General features: G+C 40.5%; 1 protein-coding gene and 1 long non-coding RNA gene across 2 annotated transcripts; both read right to left on the bottom strand.

Moving 5' to 3' along the window:
- Positions 1-4,447: 4,447 nt before the first annotated feature.
- Positions 4,448-6,611, bottom strand: LOC133723281 (RHOMBOID-like protein 12, mitochondrial). Its single transcript, XM_062150096.1, has 5 exons — positions 6,441-6,611; positions 6,138-6,182; positions 5,412-5,516; positions 5,282-5,323; positions 4,448-4,958 (listed from the first exon to the last, which is right to left on the bottom strand). The coding sequence occupies exons 1-5, from the start codon at positions 6,609-6,611 to the stop codon at positions 4,863-4,865; spliced, it is 459 nt and encodes a 152-aa protein (XP_062006080.1). The 3' UTR covers positions 4,448-4,862.
- Positions 6,612-8,961: 2,350 nt separating this feature from the next.
- On the bottom strand, positions 8,962-14,833 carry LOC133720214 (uncharacterized). The gene is made up of 2 exons (XR_009851759.1): positions 14,755-14,833; positions 8,962-13,937 (listed from the first exon to the last, which is right to left on the bottom strand). It is a non-coding gene; the product is annotated as an uncharacterized LOC133720214 (long non-coding RNA).
- Positions 14,834-22,194: the final 7,361 nt, after the last annotated feature.

The raw sequence follows: 22,194 nt of genomic DNA on the forward strand, positions 1-22,194 counted from the left end.
AAAAGAAGAAAGTCAAGTCGTTGGCTGCTCTAGCCCGAACTCCAACTCCAATTGAAACAGCTGTAGATGTGAATTTCATTAGTGTTGATGTGGAAGAGTTGCAGGGTGAAAGTGATGCTGGTACAGCTGTTCTAGAGGAATATCATAATGGTGATTATGTTGATGATAAAGTTACTATTCCTAATTTGCGGGAGTTTTTAAATGATGACCTATTTGATATCAAGTGGCTCAACGATGAACAAATCAAGAGCCTCAAACAAAAATGGAGCAAAGTCAAAGAAAGCGAAGCCGCATATAACTTAGCCAAAGCCCAATTTAAAGTAATGGTGTATCAACTTACTATTAAGTCTGGTTACAAGAATGCTTGATTAGACTTCTTAACATATTTTGTTGCATTTTTCATCATTTATTTTAATACGTTTCCCTTATCTAGTTCATTTTAATCTTACTTGAGCAATCTATCAATCAATGATTTTTATCTATTTCTTTTTCATTTCCGTGTACTTTACATTTTTGTAGTCAACCTGACTGCAAGAATAAGAGAAAACATGCATATAAGATTTTTAAAACAACACCAGCATTTGTGATACAAAATGCAACCATAGTCATCCAATAAGTGAACCTCACATTTTGGCCAAATTTTGTCATCATTACATTTACAATGTAGGCAATACAAAAATGTCGCAATGAGTTACTACTTGAAATGCGATTAACTATTAGCTGGGTTGCATACAAGGACTACTAATTCTCATGAGTCACCACAGAATGAGAACAAGTTAGTAAAATCAAAAGAAAAATCTGACCCTGTGACACCTAATGCCGAGTCCCTAAAATGACAACAATTCCGAAGAGGAGCAAGCAGTGCACCATCTCCTTCTGGAAAAATGGATGACCTGCGAACACTGTCGAAAAAGAAAAAGGTGACACTCATGGCGGACTTATTATACCGCACGAAAGGGTCCGGACACCCTCCTAGAATTTGTGGAAATTGATTCTTGCGGTCATTCTCTTGGGCATGAACACCGGTCGTCTTGAATCTGCAGCTGATCCAGGAGGATTTTGTATACTTGTATTTGTTTAAGTTTATAATTAAGCTTAACAATTATACCATTATGGTTAAACAGCAGATTAACCATAATCAATTAAGTTATAACTACGGATGTAGTTATAATTAAACTTAACTATAATTAGTTAAGAGATTTTATAAACCATTGTTTGTTAATGGTTTAAAACTGATTACTATATTTTTAATTTCTATTTTAGGAGATTATGTTTGTATATAAACCAGAGAAGATGAATGAAGAAAGGAAGCAATTGAAAGCAGTTTCATTGTTTCAGTCTTTTTCTTTCTCCAGTCTTTTATAATTTCCTCTCATATTAAGAAGTCAACTTCCAAAGAGAAGTAACGACTCTTTATTCCTACTAAAAGTTCTATCTCCTAGAAGTTTTGGATCAAGTGGTATCAGAGCACCAGATCCGAAAAGGGTAAAGGTGGTTTATGGTCCTAACTCGCGGCCGACGCAAAACTTCTAAAGAAGAACTTGTAGGTCCTTTGCTCGTTCATCGAAAGCCAAGGATAAAGAGAGGAGCAATGACAGGAGAAGCTCCACAACCAAATAGTGACGGTGAACGTATCACCAAGCTAGAACAAGAGGTCCAATTATTATCAGCATCTATTTCTGAATTGGTGGAAAGTATAAAAGCCTCGAAACTTTCGCATGCATCCCCTTCAAAGTGGAAGGTTGATGATGACAGTGAAGACGAGGAAGAAACCATCACAGAAGAGACCACCGAGGAAGCGGGTAAACATAAAAATCCCGTAAGTACCTTAAAAATTGATTTTAAGGTTGAAATTCCTACTTATAACGGTGTTATAGATGCTGACAAATTAGATAATTGGATAGACACATTAGAAACTTATTTCACTATACATAAGTATTCTAATGCCGAAAAGATCCAATTTGCAAGCTTGAAACTCTCAAGCCATGCTGTTACATGGTGGAAGTCATACTGAAAAAGGTACACTATTTCGGAATTGACTTGGAGGAAGTTCAAGAAATTGTTAAGAAAACAATTCTATCCTGTTGGTTATGAGGAAGAAAGATGGTATAGATGGCAGCATTTCAATCAAAGACTTGGTCAATCAGTACAAGATTATACATCTGAATTCCACAACCAAGCTATGGTATTGGATATAGATGTTGACGATTACGATGTCTTCATGAAATACATCGGAGGTCTTGCCGACTACATACGGAAAGAACTGAAATTGTTCACTGTGGAATCAATTGAAGAAGCCACTGTCAAAGCCATCGCCATCAAGGCCAAATATAAAAGACTTGACAAGACGGATGACAAATGAACAACTGCAAGTAAATCTGATTGGAGGAGTAAAGGCAAGCAGATAAGGGATGACCCAAAACAGAAGAATTATTGTGATCACTGTCGTACCAGCGGACATGTTAAAGACAAGTGCTGGATACTTCATCCTGAGTTGAAACCCAAGAACCAGAGGAACAACCCGGGAAGAAATGACAGAAAGGCCACTTTGACGGTGCAACAGGTAGAAGAGCTTCCAGAGTTGAAGCAACCTGACACTACACTTGCCTTAATGACAACACCAACAAACGTTGCAGATGCTTACAACCGTGAAGAATTGTTTCGTTTGAACATTCAAGTGAAGCAGACTGTTGTACAAGCAATTGTTGATCTTGGAAGTCAGAAGAATCTGATTTCAGAGGCTCTAGTAAGGAAGGTAGGCTTAGAAACAATGCCTCACCCTAAGCCTTACCCACTAGGCTGGATTCAGAAGGACATTGACATGCAGATAACGAAGCAATGTACCTTCAAATTTGCAATCACTAATCGTTATATCGATGAAATGACATGCGAGGTGGTTCCATTGGACGTGTGCCAAGTTATATTGGGTAGTCCATATCTATGGGATCGTGATGCCATTCACTACAGGAGGTTTCGAAAGTATCGCTTGGTGAAGGATGGGAAGGAGTTCCACATCAACGCTTGTAAGCCTCAATCTACGGACAATCTGCTGATAGCTAACCAAGCCAAGCTATTGGTTAACTCTTGTGCACGATTCGTTTTATTGATGATTCGACCACAAGATCAAGGTGTTGATGCTGTCACTTTGTCAGCAATGACTCTGACACCTTCACAATGTTCCGATATTGGAAAATTGCAGAAGGAATTCAAGGATCTTTTTCAGGATGCACAGGGATTGCCACCACAAAGAGCTGTAGAGCATGAAATCCATTTGGTTGGAGATTCACCTCTGCCAAACTTGGGTTTGTATCGTACATCTTTGACGGAGAGTGAAGAGATCAAGAAGCAAATACAAAAGCTTCTTGAATAAGGAGTTATAAAGCCCAGCTGCTCACCATGTGGTTCACCAGTGTTACTTTTGCCCAAGAAAGATGGAGGGTGGTGTATGTGCATTGATTATAGAGCGCTTAATAAGATTACTATCAAGAATCGGTATCCGCTACCGAGGATTGATGATCTTTTAGATCAATTGCATGGTGCTCGCACTACTAGAATTTTTCTCATATACATCGGCCAGAAACCGATGTAAAAAAAAATTTGTACACATGTGTTAGTGGGTGATGTAAAAGATCGCCAAAAAATAGACATCGGTTAAAAACCGATGTCCCATACAACAATAAACATCGGATTAGATTCCAGAATCAATGTTAAACTGCTATTATGATCACAAATTGATGTTTTTAGATATTGTTAAACCTTCATATTTATGCATTTAATGCTTAACGAAATATAAGTCCAATAGCACTAGTATTCATTTTAACATCGTTACTCATTCTAGAAACGATGTGTAACCGCTTCTTAAACATCAGTGTTTTTTAAATTTGCCTGCTGTTTATAAGCTTTACGAGTACTTGCCATAAATCACACTATTTAAGATTGAATCTACATTCTTTTGTATTACTCGACCGATGTTCATTATTCTGTTAAACATCGTTTCCTTTTATGAAGTGATGTCCATTTTTCTATTAAACATCAGTTTTTGAGGTTGACACCGATGTTCATTCTTATACTAGACATCGTTTTTCATTTAATAAATCGATGTCCATTGATTTGTTTTACATCGTTTCTTACTTAATAAGTCGATGTCCATTGCGTTGTTTTACATCGTTTCTTACTTAATAACTCGATGTGTACTGAATAAAGAGACATCGATTTTTGTTTCCAATCTGATGTATCATCTCTTTAATGACATCGTTTTTGTAGTTTAATATTGATTTGAAATAGACGTATATACATCATGTCCTTTACATGAGCATGATGTCCACTAACTTTGTAATTGCTGCTACAATGCATCTATGTAATCCACATTTGACAACATGAAATCCCAAATAATTTGAATATGGGGCATTGCATTAATTTGTATCCAACATCAAAGATGTTAATAGTTCAAAAAATGGGCAAAAAGACCCCAACCTACTTCAAGGCTAGCCTAAAACATACCATTGCAATAAGTGTACATGTAGTTTTGTTCGCAAAAAATCTAGCTAGCCTTACTGAAAATCACTTTGCTAGTCATCATCTATAGCAAAGTCTGCAAATAGTCAGCCACCTCAATGCGCACCTTGTCAAGTTGCTGTTGGGTGTATCCTTTCCGAGTCTTTGTTGCCCACTAGGAATGTATTTCATAATGTAAGTCATAATCATCAGGTAAACGCGCTATTTATAATTAAACAAAAGTTTATATCAACTATAATGCATATACCTTAGTCGGAAACGAAAACGTGTCATCATTTATAATCTCCTTCATGTATCTCCTACACATAACATCTACAAAATGCTGGCTAAGTAATCTGCAGACTCATCTAGAATAAACCACGCCCCTTTCGAAGTCTTGCCCAGGCTATGGCTGCTGCTGCCGCACCACCCCAGTGTGCAGATCCTGAGATCTGACTGTTTCCCTGTAAAAACAACATAATGTCACACTGCATTTACTAGAAAATAACAATGGCTGTGTACTCGGGGTTTTATGGGGAAGAAAGTTCAGTAGTTCAAACTCATTATGGCACAATGAGGTTGCTTGGTCATGCCAAGTCGGGCCAGGTTATCACACTTGAACAATAATATGCACAGAACATAAACAAAATGATGAACAAAATCTAATTGTCAAAATACTCGGTTTAGTTTTAAAACAAATGAGTGATGATAATCATGGCTCAACTCCAACTCTATTTTAAAAGCCAATGCGCATGCAGAAATATAAAAACGGTAGAAATCAACATACCTCCATTATTCTTAAGATATCCTTTCCAATTAGAAAGATTCCCTAAAATAGAAAAAGCAGAGGTAACATATTTTAGGTATTTGCATAACCGCCTCAACAAATCAAACGACATATATAGAAGCACACTTACCAGCAGCATGGCAGGAACTGGTATGATAAAATCAAAGTAGAGGGTAGCTGTGGGGTGAAGGAATATATCAAGCAACATGATGCCATTAACAGCACCGCTTGCCCCCTAAATGTCACAAACATACTCAATAGTTAGATGTTTCAAGTCATGATCCTAACAGAATATAACAACTAATCAAAGTTAGTTTGTCAACTTTTAGTCAAACAATCGATGAAAATAATGAAGCTGGTGGAGTGAAGGTCTATGTTAAACTATTCATCCTTTCTTGCCTCCATATAACATGCCTTCATTCAAAACATAACTAGCATTGTGCATGGCATTATATGTCAGAAAGTAAACAGTGACTTGAATAAATAGACTACGTCTCACAATGCCGTGCATAAACAACAAGTTATATAGTGGTGAGAATGACAAATGTTCTCGGGAGAAGTTAATTTCCACGGTATATTTTCTTATATTCATTGGTAAGATTTGACACCAGACACTTCTAAAGAAGGAGAGGTAAGGAAAGGGAAATAAATAGAAACCCAAACGCCATGCAAAAAAAGAAATATCACATTTTTATTCCCATTTATAAACTTCATTGGATGGATAATTCAGACTAAAAAAGTATAACATCCCTTTCATGATTATTTCCTTTGGTAATTATTTATAGGCTGTTAAAATTTGTTGAGAATTTATATACAGAGAATCTACTATCATTTAGTAGCCTGGTTGATAACATACCAATATTAGGGCCTTAGAAGCGTCCATAATCCCAAATGGTTGATTCTGCAAACGTTAGACTGAGAGAATTCTCAATAGGTATATTCAGTAAAAGTTCACTGAAATATATTGACATCTACTTAATGTTATGATCTTTTTGGGTAGAATAATCCCATCTTATTAGAGGGGATTACCACTTAATTCCATTACAGTATCTACTACTTTGCCAAAAACTTCAATTGCGGACAATTACTTTTTATGTTTATAAAATACTGACTCAATGCTTGATAGCTGATAGAGTTATTATCTTTAGTATCATGGTACCTTCAATGATGCAGCCAGGAAGGCATGGTGCACCAAGTAAAAGACTGAGCCACCAATAGCTCCAGCTAGATACAACTTCAGCAAAAACTCAGGCCCAAAAGTGAAATCCAATCTGGTCAATACACCAAAGCCAGTAAGCAAGATTGAAACTGATTGAAGTCGCCATTTCATAAAGATTTTGTCACGCCCCGGATTTTGAATGATAAATTCAAATCCGAAACCTGAATAATTACAATTACAAAATCCAAATCTCGAAACTTCGAGTTCATTATTACAATTCACTCTCACAATATATTATAAAGCTCAAATGAGCATAACACACCTCACAACTTACAATTGTTGTAAAACTCTAACAATTGCTCTAACCGCGCGATCACCGTCCTGGTTCTCCTGTCCTGTAGGATTACCCGCTACACAATTTGAATAGTGTACCGGGAGTTGCAACAACACAAAACCCGGTAAGCTTTTTACAGCCAGTATGAGTAAACAAGAAAGAACTGTTGATTTATTAGATTTCAAGACTACCACAAACCCACGTTACTTTCTCACTCTCATATATATATATATATAGACACTTATGAGTTACTCTCAATTTAGCTCATAAGATCACTCACTCTCATATATATATGTAGACACTTATGAGTTACTCTCAATTTAGCTCATAAGATTTCCCAACATTTGGTAGACAGACTCATATATATATATAGACCCTTATGAGTTACTCTCAATTTCCCTCATAAGGTTACCATATATATATTGACACTTATGAGTTACTCTCAATTTCACTCATAAGGTCACTCCACATTTGGCAGACAGACTAGAGCTCTAACTGAACGTAACCACTCGTCCGGCCACAGACGTGATTACGATTTAATACTATTAATAACCACCAGCCCGGTACGAGAGCGTGATTCACTAATAGATGCCATGGTCACCTCGTGACCTAGTGATCTCCACAGATCACAACAATTTATTGTTCCTCAACAATAAAACTCAACACCTCTCACAATATATTGTTTCTCAACAATAAACTCAATACCTCTCACAATATATTGTTTCTCAACAATAAACTCAATACCTCTCACAATATGTTGTTTCTCAACAATAACTCAACACAACTCCAACAATACATATTATTTCACGTAATAATATATATACAGACATTCACACAGGAATGTCTAGTAACACCAACAATAGTTCATATGATTGCAACAAAATAAAGCAATTAATTGTATTGGGTTCGTAATATGAACCACGTGAGGTTTACTCACCTCGATAATCCCGCTGCGTCTTCAATTCAGCTCAAAATACGATCCACAATCGTCCACCAACTCAAACCGTCAATCACCTAGTCCAATAATGATCTTGACTTAGCCAACAACTCAAATATGTAATTAAACGACGATCCAACGCTCAGATTCAAATTAAACGATGATCCAACGGTCGGATCTGAATTTAATGATGATCCAACGGTCGGATCCTCACGGATCGCCTTTAGGATCATCCTCCAAAATTATCACGAAGATCCAACGGTCAGATCTTCCTGAATTGCCTTTACTAACATCTCCACAAAATTATATGAAAATCCGACGGTCAGATTCTCACGAATCGCCTTCCGAATCACTATTTCTCAATTATACGAAGATCCAACGGTCGGATCTTCGCCCGTGACCTCACAAAGTCACCGGGACAGTCATACGATCAACATATCCAAAATTGAAGCAAAACCGATGGTCAGATCTTCACAGATCGTAAACCGAAGATAAACGTAAAAACGTTAAATAGTAACGTCAAAACGAAAATCCACTATTTATCAACTTTTTCTAACATGACCATGTTATATATCAAAACGCTCGTATGGATGCATAGATCATCGCCTAGATAATGAAAACTCGAAATATGGTCTGATGCGCCGCCACAAGCGGTGGTCAGTGGGCGGTCAACGCGGCGGTCAACGCCGGTCAACCACCTCAGATGGCAAAGTGACCAACTACAAACTGGTTCAAAATGAAAGGGTGATCGACTTCCATACCTGGAGCTAAGTCTGGTTTGGCCTAGATCGTCCTAGATCAAGCGTTGAAGTTGGATTAATCTCGTGCGTCTGATCAGATTCAGATTAAATCAGGGACGTCGAAAAAGTCAAACCATGATCTAGCGTTCTATACACAAAATCGTGATGAAAGGCTTACATGGGGATAATCAGGGGGAGGAGGAGATCACGAAAATGGGGAGGATCGGCCCGTGCAACGCCGGAAAAGTGGTTTTCCGGTCGGGTCGGGTTCTAGCTTCGGGGGGGGCTTCGATCTCCATCTGGGGGCAGCGGCGGGGCAAGGCGGTGGCAGGGAGCGGCTGGGCGGCTCGAGGCGACCTCGGGGAGGGCCGGGTCGTGGCCGGAGGACGAGCGACGGCGCCGCTGGAGTCGGGTCGGGTCGGCGGGTCGGCAAGCGTGGGGAGGGCTTTGCGCGAGAGAGAGAGAGAGAGGGGGGGGGGACTATTCCGCAAAAAAAGGAATTTTTTGTCCTTGAATGAAAAATAAAATCAGAATTTTCCTATTTATAGAAAATTCCCAATTTTCAAAAATTCATAACTTAATCATACGAACTCCGAATATTGCGTTCCACATGTCCACGAACTCGTATCGACGAGCTCTACAACTTTCATGAAGGAAGTTTTCCCAAATTTTGAACGTATAAAAAGTCAACTTTGTTGACCCCCTAAAAACGTTCGTTTTCGAAAATAAAATCGTTCGAACTAATTCCACAACTTCTCCGAGCCTCGTACTCGCTCCCACTATCGTGAAATCATTTCTAAAAATCCACGGAATTTAATTTGGATTTTCCGGGGTATTACAGTCTACCCTCCTTAAAGAAATTTCGTCCCGAAATTTGAGCGTAAGTCAATTCCTCTCGATTAAGGTTGACCTAACCATAGAATCTCCATCTCTTCCAAATCTGTAGTAATCTACAGAGCCACAATCCTTTGTATAAAAATACATTCCTATGGCCACTAAATCCTTCATCACAAACGTAAACTCACACAACAACTGCTCAACAACACTCCACATCACATACACAAAATCGTCACATGGATCATCTCATAGATCCTCACATAGATCTTCACATAGATCATCACATAGATCTTCACATAGATCATCACTCTGTACTGGCATACAAGCACAGTAAACACTCCCACAAAGTGTTTCGCTACTCAATTAGCATCACGGTAAATCTCCATAGTAAAACTTAAGCATGCACCACTCTTCACAACCATAGAGATGCATCACTCAAAACAAATCATCCCCAAAAGCACGCCAATAAATTATGTCATCCAATGATGATGACTTGGGCTTGCTCAATCCTTGGGCTAAGCACTAGGGCTGGCCATTTGGGCCTGAAGAAATCGGACCATCCACATTTCGAACCGGCCCAAACCAATTTGGGTTTAACATTTGGGCCTACTATTCGGGCCGAACAATTGGGCTTACCATTTGGGCCTACCATTCGGGCCGAACAATTGGGCTTAACATTTGGGCCTACCAATCGGCCGAACCAAAAGCATTTTGAATAGGCCCAACCAATTTGGGCTTACTATTCGGCCCACAAAGTTTAGCTCGGCTACGGTATGAAATTGTACATACCGTAGGTATACCGTATATACGTATGCATACCGTACAGACCGTATATACGTATATATACCATACATACCGTATATACGTCCGTATATCAAGCATATACGAGATCCAAAAATATTTGTAGGAGGTAAGGTTCGAACTCCCGACCTCGAACACGAAGGTTTTGCTCTCAACCACTGAAGCAAGAGCTGCCTTCATTAATATATGCTCACGTGTTATATTTATTATGTCATAAGCGACATAAATAAAATAACGGGGGAGGCAAGGTTCGAAACCTCAACCTGCCGCACGAAACCTTTGTCCCCCAACCACTGGAGCACAAGCTGTGCTTAATATAATGTGTACAAATGTTATACTTATTATGTCATAAGCGAACATAATAAAAATAAACGAGAGGCAAGGTTCGAACCTCTCACCTCTTGTACAAGAGCTTTGCTCTTCAACCACTAGAGCACCAGCTGCTCTCTTTACTATCCATGCAACTCCCTTTATTTATTCTATCATAAGCGATAGAATAAAAACAAACTGTCGGTACACTCCACGTGCCACGACACGTCTCTTCCGTGATTTACGGAAAGCAAATCACTTTCGGCTAAAGCTGTCTGCCACAGCGTCTCGAGATTCCCTCGGTCCCCTTACACGCTCTCCACGCGCCAACAGCTTTTCCGTGTTTTAGGGCGACTTTAATCCAACGCGTAGAATGAATCACAGGAGTCGTCCATCCAACGGTGGAGATCCGCTCACCTCGCTCTATAAATAGGTGCATTCTGAGGGCGCAACTGTTCATTCCAAAGGAACGAAAATCTCTCCTGAGTTCCAGCCCCTCTCTCCCAACTCTTCAGCTTTCCTCTTCTTTCAAAACTCAAAACATTTCTTCTTCGATTCAATCCTTCTCTTCTGATCTTCTCTCCCATCTAGTTGATTCAATCCCATCTTTCCTCTGAACTTTCAGATCTCCAACACACCATCATCATCCTTAATCCCTTTAACAACAACTCCTTCAAACACTCGACAACTTTACTCTTCGATCTTCACATCCCCTCAACCCATCACCATGGAACCACGAACTCTGCAACTGATGGAGCTACAAACCCAACAACAAATCGAGGATGGAGGAAACAACCAAGCAGCCGGGAGTAGTGCCAACACGGATTTCTGGCGAAGCCGTGCCAGGTGGGTTCCTACTCCAGATCAAATAAGGATCCTCAGGGATCTTTACTACGACAAGGGAGTTAAGACCCCAACTACAGAGCAGATTCACGAGATCTGTCTCCAGCTGCAACAGTATGGACAGGTTGAGGGCAAGAACATTTATTTTTGGTTCCAGAATGTCAGGGCTCGAGAGAAGCAGATGAAGAGGCGCAATCAGGCTGCTCAAGTGCCCATGGGAACTAGTTCTCCTGGTACTGGTGGATCCATTGATCTCAATTTTGGGTCCACTGGTTCTACTGGTGCTGGTGGATCCATCGACATCAATTTTGGGCCAGCTGGTGGATCCATTGACATCAATTTTGGGTCCACTAGTTCTACTGATGATGGTAGATCCATTAATCTCAATTTTGGTTCCACCGATTCTACTGGTAATGAAGGATTTCTTGATTTAAATTTTGTTTCATATTCTTCCTCACCCTTCAATACTAATACCAGTACAACTCTTTTGGCACAACAGGAGGACAAACATCCCTGCAACAACGAGGAGGAGATCACCAGGAGGTTCAAACTCTTCCTCTGTTCCCCGTGCACGGCGAGGACGTCTTTGGTAACCTGAAGACTACTTCCGAGGAAGGTAGTGCACATGATTACTATTTCGGTGGCTCAGGCGGTTACAACCGTGGATCTCCAGTTTCTCTTGAGCTCAGCCTCAACCCATCCGGAGCTACTGATTAGGCTTAGTATAGCGTAGTTCCAATTTCCTTTTTGTAATAATAAATCAATAAGATAGTGTGCATGTTGTTTCTTCTTTTTGTTTAACCAACAACAACACCAAGGATCGAACCTTGGTCACCCAATACTATTTTCAAAACCATAAACAACTCTACTGCACACATCTTACATAATGATGCAATAAAAACAATCACTCAAAAAGAATCCAACAATCAATTAAGTCGCATCGAGGTCTAGCTAGTATCCTCTGAGTCAAACCAAACACAACAATTTCATCGATAGGATTAGGGATTTATAAAGCTAAACACATCCTGAGTTAGCTAGGAAAAACCCACGTTTTTAGAGTTACTCTTACAACTCTTATAGAATCTCGATAATTCCATCTATCAATTGCTTCAACAAAAACTCACCACAATTCAATCCCTAACATTTAGCGATTCAGAAATCAAATCAAACTCCATATCACATAGTAATTCACTTGAACCACTATGGATACCTAACAAAATCACTAAAATCAATATCCGAAATTGCGTTTAACTATAACACCTAAAATCAATCACCAAAGGCACACACTCTCATCCAACATCATTCACAAGAACTGATTCTAACTCTCCCAATTAATTACACCAAAATCAACTCCATTGCAAAACTTTAAGTGTCCCGCCTACTTAAACTTAAAACACACAACAACTTCAAATTCACTGCAGCCCATCTCCATACTACGATCCAAAACTTAAGAAAACTAGTTCACCACACAAAGGCCACAAAATTCAATTTCATTCACTTGAACAAAACTATATTCACAAGTCACGGTCAGGTCATCAACCCATGGTGTTCAAATGAATAAATTTCAAATCCAGTTTTCCTTATGAATCGTAACGTATCGTTCCAAAATGATGCAAGTAACATCAACCACGTATATAAGACACATCTCGCGAACTCAATTCAAATTCAGAATCACCAAAACTACTACTAATTCCAATTCTACCAACAATCTTGATTCTGAAGGAATTATAGTACTCAACGACAACCCAAAACAATGGTCTCTCATCTCTAACCATCGAGCACAAAATAAAATTCTTGTCTCGCACCTTAAACCCTGCTTAACAACTTACAAGCACAAGGAAGAAGTAACCGCAATAATTCCTTCCCTAACCGCAACACTACTCACAACTCCACATGAGTCAAGAATCTATTCAAGAACATTAGTATATCCAACTTAAAAAGGCAAAATTACCATCGATTAATACTCGTATCCACATTACAGACGAGCATAGGTCCAGACCATGCCTTCAACCAAACACTTCAACAATCAAAAGAACCTCATTTCCATAAAACAATCCTCGTTGACTTAACAGAGTTGAATCAAGAGGTTCCTATTCCTCAAGGATTGTAACTCGCGGCCACTGAACTTATTCCCATACGAACCTACAAGACAACTGTAAGGTTCTAAGTACAACCCTTTCGAATATCCATCACCTAAGGAGTATAGTATGCTTGGCTAATACTTGTATAACACTTAAAACACAGTATAAGTCAAATACAAATTCATATTAACCAAGTCAATACTATAGGGAATGTATTCACGTTCCCTAAACGACCTAGCGGCCTAAACAACTCCCAACACTCACGCATACCCAATGACTTAGCCAATACCGAAGAGCACACGATGGGGATCCGCTGCAGACGGGCCATCACTCGGAAGGTATTGACACATCACCAAATATGCACCTTACGCTCTGATACCAAACTGTCACGCCCCGGATTTTGAATGATAAATTCAAATCCGAAACCTGAATAATTACAATTACAAAATCCAAATCTCGAAACTTCGAGTTCATTATTACAATTCACTCTCACAATATATTATAAAGCTCAAATGAGCATAACACACCTCACAACTTACAATTGTTGTAAAACTCTAACAATTGCTCTAACCGCGCGATCACCGTCCTGGTTCTCCTGTCCTGTAGGATTACCCGCTACACAATTTGAATAGTGTACCGGGAGTTGCAACAACACAAAACCCGGTAAGCTTTTTACAGCCAGTATGAGTAAACAAGAAAGAACTGTTGATTTATTAGATTTCAAGACTACCACAAACCCACGTTACTTTCTCACTCTCATATATATATATATAGACACTTATGAGTTACTCTCAATTTAGCTCATAAGATCACTCACTCTCATATATATATGTAGACACTTATGAGTTACTCTCAATTTAGCTCATAAGATTTCCCAACATTTGGTAGACAGACTCATATATATATATAGACCCTTATGAGTTACTCTCAATTTCCCTCATAAGGTTACCATATATATATTGACACTTATGAGTTACTCTCAATTTCACTCATAAGGTCACTCCACATTTGGCAGACAGACTAGAGCTCTAACTGAACGTAACCACTCGTCCGGCCACAGACGTGATTACGATTTAATACTATTAATAACCACCAGCCCGGTACGAGAGCGTGATTCACTAATAGATGCCATGGTCACCTCGTGACCTAGTGATCTCCACAGATCACAACAATTTATTGTTCCTCAACAATAAAACTCAACACCTCTCACAATATATTGTTTCTCAACAATAAACTCAATACCTCTCACAATATATTGTTTCTCAACAATAAACTCAACACAACTCCAACAATACATATTATTTCACGTAATAATATATATACAGACATTCACACAGGAATGTCTAATACACCAACAATAGTTCATATGATTGCAAAATAAAGCAATTAAATATATTGGGTTCGTAATATGAACCACGTGAGGTTTACTCACCTCGATAATCCCGCTGCGTCTTCAATTCAGCTCAAAATACGATCCACAATCGTCCACCAACTCAAACCGTCAATCACCTAGTCCAATAATGATCTTGACTTAGCCAACAACTCAAATATGTAATTAAACGACGATCCAACGCTCAGATTCAAATTAAACGATGATCCAACGGTCGGATCTGAATTTAATGATGATCCAACGGTCGGATCCTCACGGATCGCCTTTAGGATCATCCTCCAAAATTATCACGAAGATCCAACGGTCAGATCTTCCTGAATCGCCTTTACTAACATCTCCACAAAATTATATGAAAATCCGACGGTCAGATTCTCACGAATCGCCTTCCGAATCACTATTTCTCAATTATACGAAGATCCAACGGTCGGATCTTCGCCCGTGACCTCACAAGGTCACCGGGACAGTCATACGATCAACATATCCAAAATTGAAGCAAAACCGATGGTCAGATCTTCACAGATCGTAAACCGAAGATAAACGTAAAAACGTTAAATAGTAACGTCAAAACGTAAATCCACTATTTATCAACTTTTTCTAACATGACCATGTTATATATCAAAACGCTCGTATGGATGCATAGATCATCGCCTAGATAATGAAAACTCGAAATATGGTCTGATGTGCCGCCACAAGCGGTGGTCAGTGGGCGGTCAACGCGGCGGTCAACGCCGGTCAACCACCTCAGATGGCAAAGTGACCAACTACAAACTGGTTCAAAATGAAAGGGTGATCGACTTCCATACCTGGAGCTAAGTCTGGTTTGGCCTAGATCGTCCTAGATCAACCGTTGAAGTTGGATTAATCTCGTGCGTCTGATCAGATTCAGATTAAATCAGGGACGTCGAAAAAGTCAAACCATGATCTAGCGTTCTATACACAAAATCGTGATGAAAGGCTTACATGGGGATAATCAGGGGGAGGAGGAGATCACGAAAATGGGGAGGATCGGCCCGTGCAACGCCGGAAAAGTGGTTTTCCGGTCGGGTCGGGTTCTAGCTTCGGGGGGGGCTTCGATCTCCATCTGGGGGCAGCGGCGGGGCAAGGCGGTGGCAGGGAGCGGCTGGGCGGCTCGAGGCGACCTCGGGGAGGGCCGGGTCGTGGCCGGAGGACGAGCGACGGCGCCGCTGGCGTCGGGTCGGGTCGGCGGGTCGGCAAGCGTGGGGAGGGCTTTGCGCGAGAGAGAGAGAGAGAGGGGGGGGGGGACTATTCCGCAAAAAAAGGAATTTTTTGTCCTTGAATGAAAAATAAAATCAGAATTTTCCTATTTATAGAAAATTCCCAATTTTCAAAAATTCATAACTTAATCATACGAACTCCGAATATTGCGTTCCACATGTCCACGAACTCGTATCGACGAGCTCTACAACTTTCATGAAGGAAGTTTTCCCAAATTTTGAACGTATAAAAAGTCAACTTTGTTGACCCCCTAAAAACGTTCGTTTTCGAAAATAAAATCGTTCGAACTAATTCCACAACTTCTCCGAGCCTCGTACTCGCTCCCACTATCGTGAAATCATTTCTAAAAATCCACGGAATTTAATTTGGATTTTCCGGGGTATTACAGCTGCTCCCTACCGGCCTCCAGTGCGCGCCATCGCAGACACAGCTCGCTGCCCCGCCTTGCAGTCGCTGCCTCCAGCCCACCGGCCTCCAGCGCGAATCCCACAGCCGGCAGACCGGCCTCGACGCACAGACCGGCCTCGACCCAACCTCGCTGCAGACACCCATCTGCAATCCAGAAGGAAGGAGAAGAGAGAACCAGAAGGAAGAAAGAAGACGCGAAAAAGAAGAAAAGAAAAAAAAAAAAAAAAGGAGCAGGCTTGGGCCCGAAAAGAAAAAAAAAAAAAGAAGAAGAAGGGAGAAGGGCAGCCCACCAACTGCCAATTTCCGACCAGATTCCGGCAAATTTAGCTACACGCCTGCATCAACACGCGCGTGTTCTCAAGCCCAAAATCATCACGTAAGTTTTTGTAATTAAAGTTGCTGCTTTCATGTATTTTAAATTCTTTTATTTTATGCAGAATATTGGAATATATGTCGCCAAATGATTTTGAGTATTTAACAAAGCGGAATTGTGGGGATTCGCTCTTAACGAACTAAGAGTGTTCGTATGAACTAAAAGTGTTCATAATTAAACGAACTAAGAGCGTTCGTATGAACTAAGAGTGTTCATAATGCTTGGACTAAGAGCGTCCATAAAGCATCAAATTGTGACCATATTAAAAACATCATTGTTTGGTCTAATCCAAAAGAGATTCTTGGAAATCGATTTCTTGGTAGCATAGCTCGGAAATCTTATTATTGTTAATTTTTGTGGAAGTTTAGCTCCGAAACTAATTCGTTCTTGTTTCACCCCTTTTTCAGGATGTCAAACTCGAACATACTCGATTTTGTTCCATTGGATTATGCAGGCAAAAGATACCTAACGTGGGCTCAGGATGTTGAGCTCCACCTTATTGCCCGTGACTTATTGCATACAATCCAAGAGCTTTGTCCTATAGAAACAGCTCCAGACCCTCAAACTGAGAAAGATATTTCCAGGGCACTTGCCTTCATAAAACATCACATGGATAGTGACCTCCAGTTTGAGTTCATAAATGAGGATAGCGCTATAAAGCTTTGGCAAGCGCTTCGCGAACGATATGGCAATGTTCGTGACTCCATCCTTCCGAATACAGAAGTAGAATGGAAAGATCTTCGCTTCTCTGAATTTGACACAGTCATGCAATTTTATTCGAAAGCCCTCCGCATCAGAACAATGATGCACTTCTGTGGCAAGACGATCACAGAAGAACAATTGATTGAGAAAACCCTCAATACCTTCCCTGTCTATGCTATGAGGTCCTGTGATTTATTTCGGACTCATATAAATGCAAGACGGATCACAAGCTTTCAAAAGCTTATTGAAGCTATGGAAATTGCTGAAAGGCAAGACAACGAGCTTGTGAGAAGAGAAATTGATAGGCTTCGAGATAGCTATCCAGAGCATAGTCCCATGGCTAGAGAAAGTCGCCATAGACGTCATGATCCATATGATCGAAATGCTCATGAAGGTAGTCGCCAAAGGCGACAATCACGCCACCGTAGGAGCAGTGATTTTGAGGGACTAAGGGTTGGAAACCATAGAGCCAACGTTGGCCATGGTCATAATCTTCCAACGCCTCAGGTCCTAGGGACCATGCACATTGCGCCAATGCGCCTCAATCAAGGGAGAATCCTCTTCATGGTATCTATTTCTGATATGGAACGTCTGATCAATGGGCCTGAGTTTGCAATGTACCTAAGAAGGTAGCTGCCTCACAGTGATCAAGACATCGAGTTCAAGAAGACTTTAAATCTGGCGATGAAGACAAAATGCCGCAGATTTTTAGAGTAGTCTTTTATTTCCAAGAATTTTGTAATGGCAATATGCCTTAGTCAATAAATGACAATTGTATTAACTCTTTCTCATGTGGCGCACCCAATGAAATATGATGTCTAGAAAAGTCATTGTGATTAATGGTACTTAAGAGAGCCTCGTTCCACCAACATCTCTCTACTTCCCTGGTCATACTTGATTGGAGTTACCAAACGGATTGAGTGACTACGATTCGTCTAAGTTTGATTTTTCTTTTGGATTAGACTTTGGAAACTTTGATGTAATCATTGGCTATTAATAAAGTGTCAATTCTTTTACTTAATGTCTTGGACATACCTTAATTCGAACTTTATTATATAAGAGCCAATGGTTTTCATGTGGAAACACATTATGAGAATGGACAGAGTTTCTTTGCATCACCTCTAATGACTACGGACATAAACGAGTATTCGAGAAACTTATGTGTCGCTCTAGTGGGTTGTATGAAATCACTATTGAATCCAACCATGTCATGAGAGATGACTTATGGAATTCTGACACATATAGGCTTTGGCATGACCGTTTGGGACACCCAAGTCGTGACATGATGATCTGTGTATTAAAAGACTTCACACGGACATCTATTTTTAGAACGAAGAAAAGTAAGAACCAAGAATTGGTTCGAGGAGCTGCACATGCGCCTCATGGCGGCATGATTGTGCAAGACCGGCCACACATGGCCGGCGCCGCCTACCCCATGCGGAAAATACATGGCATTGACGCCATAAACTCCTCTCTCTACTTCTCAAGTCCATTTTGACATTGTGGCTTAACCACAACCTTCATTGGTTGATTATAAGGCCCATGTTTCGTTCTGTAAAGCTTGTTCTTTAGGATTGAGACCATCCTATGCAAAGGAGATTAAGGAAATAATGCCATTCTTACAAAGAATCTAAGAGAATTCTGTGGATTGGATCAACCATCTTGCGGACCATATAGATGTTTTATGGCGTTGGTTGATACGCAAACACGCTGGTCACGTGTTGTGCCATTATCCACTCGTAATGCTGCTTATACTACACTCCTAGCACATAACATATGGCTACGGGCTCACTACCCAGATCATCCCATTCAGTCAATTTGACTTGATAATGCTAGAGAGTTTACATCGAAAATTTTCGATGACTATTGCATATCATTGGGTATTGATATCAAGTATCATATTCCCATGTACACACCCAATTGGTCTGGCGGAAAAGCCACCATTAAAAGACTACGATGGTAGCCCGGATTTTGGTAATGCGCACCAATATTTCCGCTTGGGTTATGCAATATCGCATGCAGCTATGCTAATTCGTCTACGACTCATAGCAGCCACTCAACCTTTATTTGCGTTACAGCTAGTGACTGGGTTCGAGTCTAATATCTCGTACTTATGCATATTTGAGTGTGCAGTTCATGTGCCAATTGCGCCGCCACAGCGTATCAACATGAGTCATTGCAACGAATGCATATATATATTTGTTGGACATGAGTCTCCAACTATAAGTCCGCTACGTAAAACCCTTGACAAGCGATCTCTATTTCGCTAGATTTGCGAATTGTCACTTTGATGAGACAGTCTTCCCGTCGTTAGGGGGAGATTAGAACGTCAATGTTTAACAGGAACGACAGGAATTGTCGTGGTCTGTCCCCAATATGTCTCATCTTGATCCCCTAAAAGTGACGAGATCACATATACCTGCTGCAAACATGTCTGCAAGGATTGATGTCCCCACAAGAGGACATGGTGCCACCCAGAGAAGATGGGTACGGCACCACCACCATGGATGGTGGTATGGTGACGCCACAAGGTGGCATAATGGCGTCATAGGCCATGGGTTCCGCTAGAGAGCGTAGGAGACCCATAGGTTCGATGGATTCTCGCCCTAAGAAGAGAGCGAGTTTGGCACAACTTGATCCATTGATCATTGATACTCAAAATCCGTCTCATGAGAATATTTTGGATTGTGGTTATGTCCAAGAGACATCGTTGGGGGACGCCTCAATGTTAGAATCAATTCCTGAAAATATAGAGATCTCTACAAACTACACTAGTGTACATGAGGACGTGGAATTATTGAGAACAATGACATCGAACCTTACTCCGTTGAAGAATGCCAACGTAGAGAAAATTGGCCTAAATGGAAAGATGTGATCCAGGTTGAATTGGATTCACTAACGAAGAGGAAGGATTTCGGGCCTGAGATGCCAACACCTCCTAAGATAAAACCTGTTGACATTAATAGGTCTTCGTTAGATAGCGTGATGAGAAAAAGAGATGGTAATCTCGCCTTATGGGGCAAGGTTTCTCACAACGCCCTGGAATCGACTACGAGAAGACATATTCTCTCGTAATGGATGTCATTGCACTCCACTACCTTGTCAGTTTGGTAGTTTCCAAATAACTGAACATGCAGCTTACGAATGTGGTCACTACGTATCTCTATGGGGATCTAGATACGGAATATAATGAAGGTTCTTGTGGACTTCATTTTCCCAAGTCAAGTGGCTCTAGACCACGGAGCGTATTTACAATGAGGTTGAAATGCTCACTAAAATGACTACTTGATTGGGAAGGGATATGATGAACTATGCCCACGCGTTTCCATGACAAGTTCCGGATTTGCAATTGTCACGGTTTATGTTGATAAACATAATTGAAACCCTTGAGAGCTAAGGGAAACCCATGAACACCTGAAATCTGAGTTTGAGAGGAAGGACCTTGGGAGAACACGGTTTTGTCTAGATTCAGAACTTGTATACCGTGTCAATAGATGCTTAGGCATTTTGATAAAGTGAAAAATGCACTCCCATGGTCGTCTGTAGTCTTGGCCCTAAAAGGGATCCGTTTCGTCCCAGGGATGATGACGAAGACCTGTTAATAGCAGAAGTGCTTACTTATGTACAATAGGCGCATTATTGTACTTAGCACAATACAAGACCGGACACCTCAATTATTATGAACTTGTTGGCTGGATATAGCCCCGCGCCAACGCAACGCCATTGCACTGGTATAAAGACAATCTTTCGTTACTTAAAAGGGTACGATTGATATGGGCTTGTTTTATCCCTACAGAGAGAAAAGAAATAATAGAAGTGTGGGATCGGACTCCACAAGGCAAAACGCCACCTTCCGTGCTCCTCCTCCCCTCCATCAAAATGACAACGATGTCTTGATGGGTTTTGCTGATGCAGGGTATCTCTCTGACCCTCACAAAGGTCGCTCCCAAACGGGTTATGTCTTTACTATGGGAAGCACAACGATATCTTGGAGGTCTACAAAACAGACCCTTGTTGCTACTTCCTCAAATCATGCAGAGATTATTGCTCTACATGAAGCTGTGCGAGAATGCATATGGCTAAGGTCTATAGTTAGACACATTCGAGGAACTTGTGGTTTGAAGTCTACCACAGATGAACCTACATGCATTTATGAGGATAATGCAGCTTGTATTGAACAAAAGAAATTAGGTTTCATCAAGGGCAACAACACCAAGCATATATCGCCTAAGTTCTTTTACAATCAGCAACAACAAGCACTTCTAAATATTGAAGTGAACCAAATCCGATCAGAGGATAATGTAGCGGACTTATTTACTAAGTCGTTACCAAAATCCACCTTCGAGAAACATGTGAAGAGCATCGGATTGAGAAAGTTATCCGAACTCCCATGATTGTAGCAATCAGGGGGAGATATTGACATCAGGGGGAGGCATGATGTCTACATGTTCGATCTCGAAGAGTGAAGGACGTGTTGTGCTCTTTTTGTCCTTCGACCAGGGTTATTTTTGTCCCACAGATCGAGTTTTTGCTACCTGGCAAGGTTTTTAACGAGGTAACAATCAAAGCGTCATCACTAAGTTTGAGCGGCACAAGGGGGAGTGTTGAAGGATATCGACATAATGTGTGCCTCTACAAACTAGGGTTTAGAGTTGTAATAGGAATGTGTTCTAGGTATTCAATTGTAATCGGATTCTATTACCTTTTTGGGTACCTTGTAACTCCCTATTTAAATGGCTCCTATTATCAATAATACACACACA

The sequence above is a fragment of the Rosa rugosa genome, chromosome 7 (assembly GCF_958449725.1).
Source record: "Rosa rugosa chromosome 7, drRosRugo1.1, whole genome shotgun sequence".
NCBI lineage: Eukaryota > Viridiplantae > Streptophyta > Magnoliopsida > Rosales > Rosaceae > Rosa > Rosa rugosa.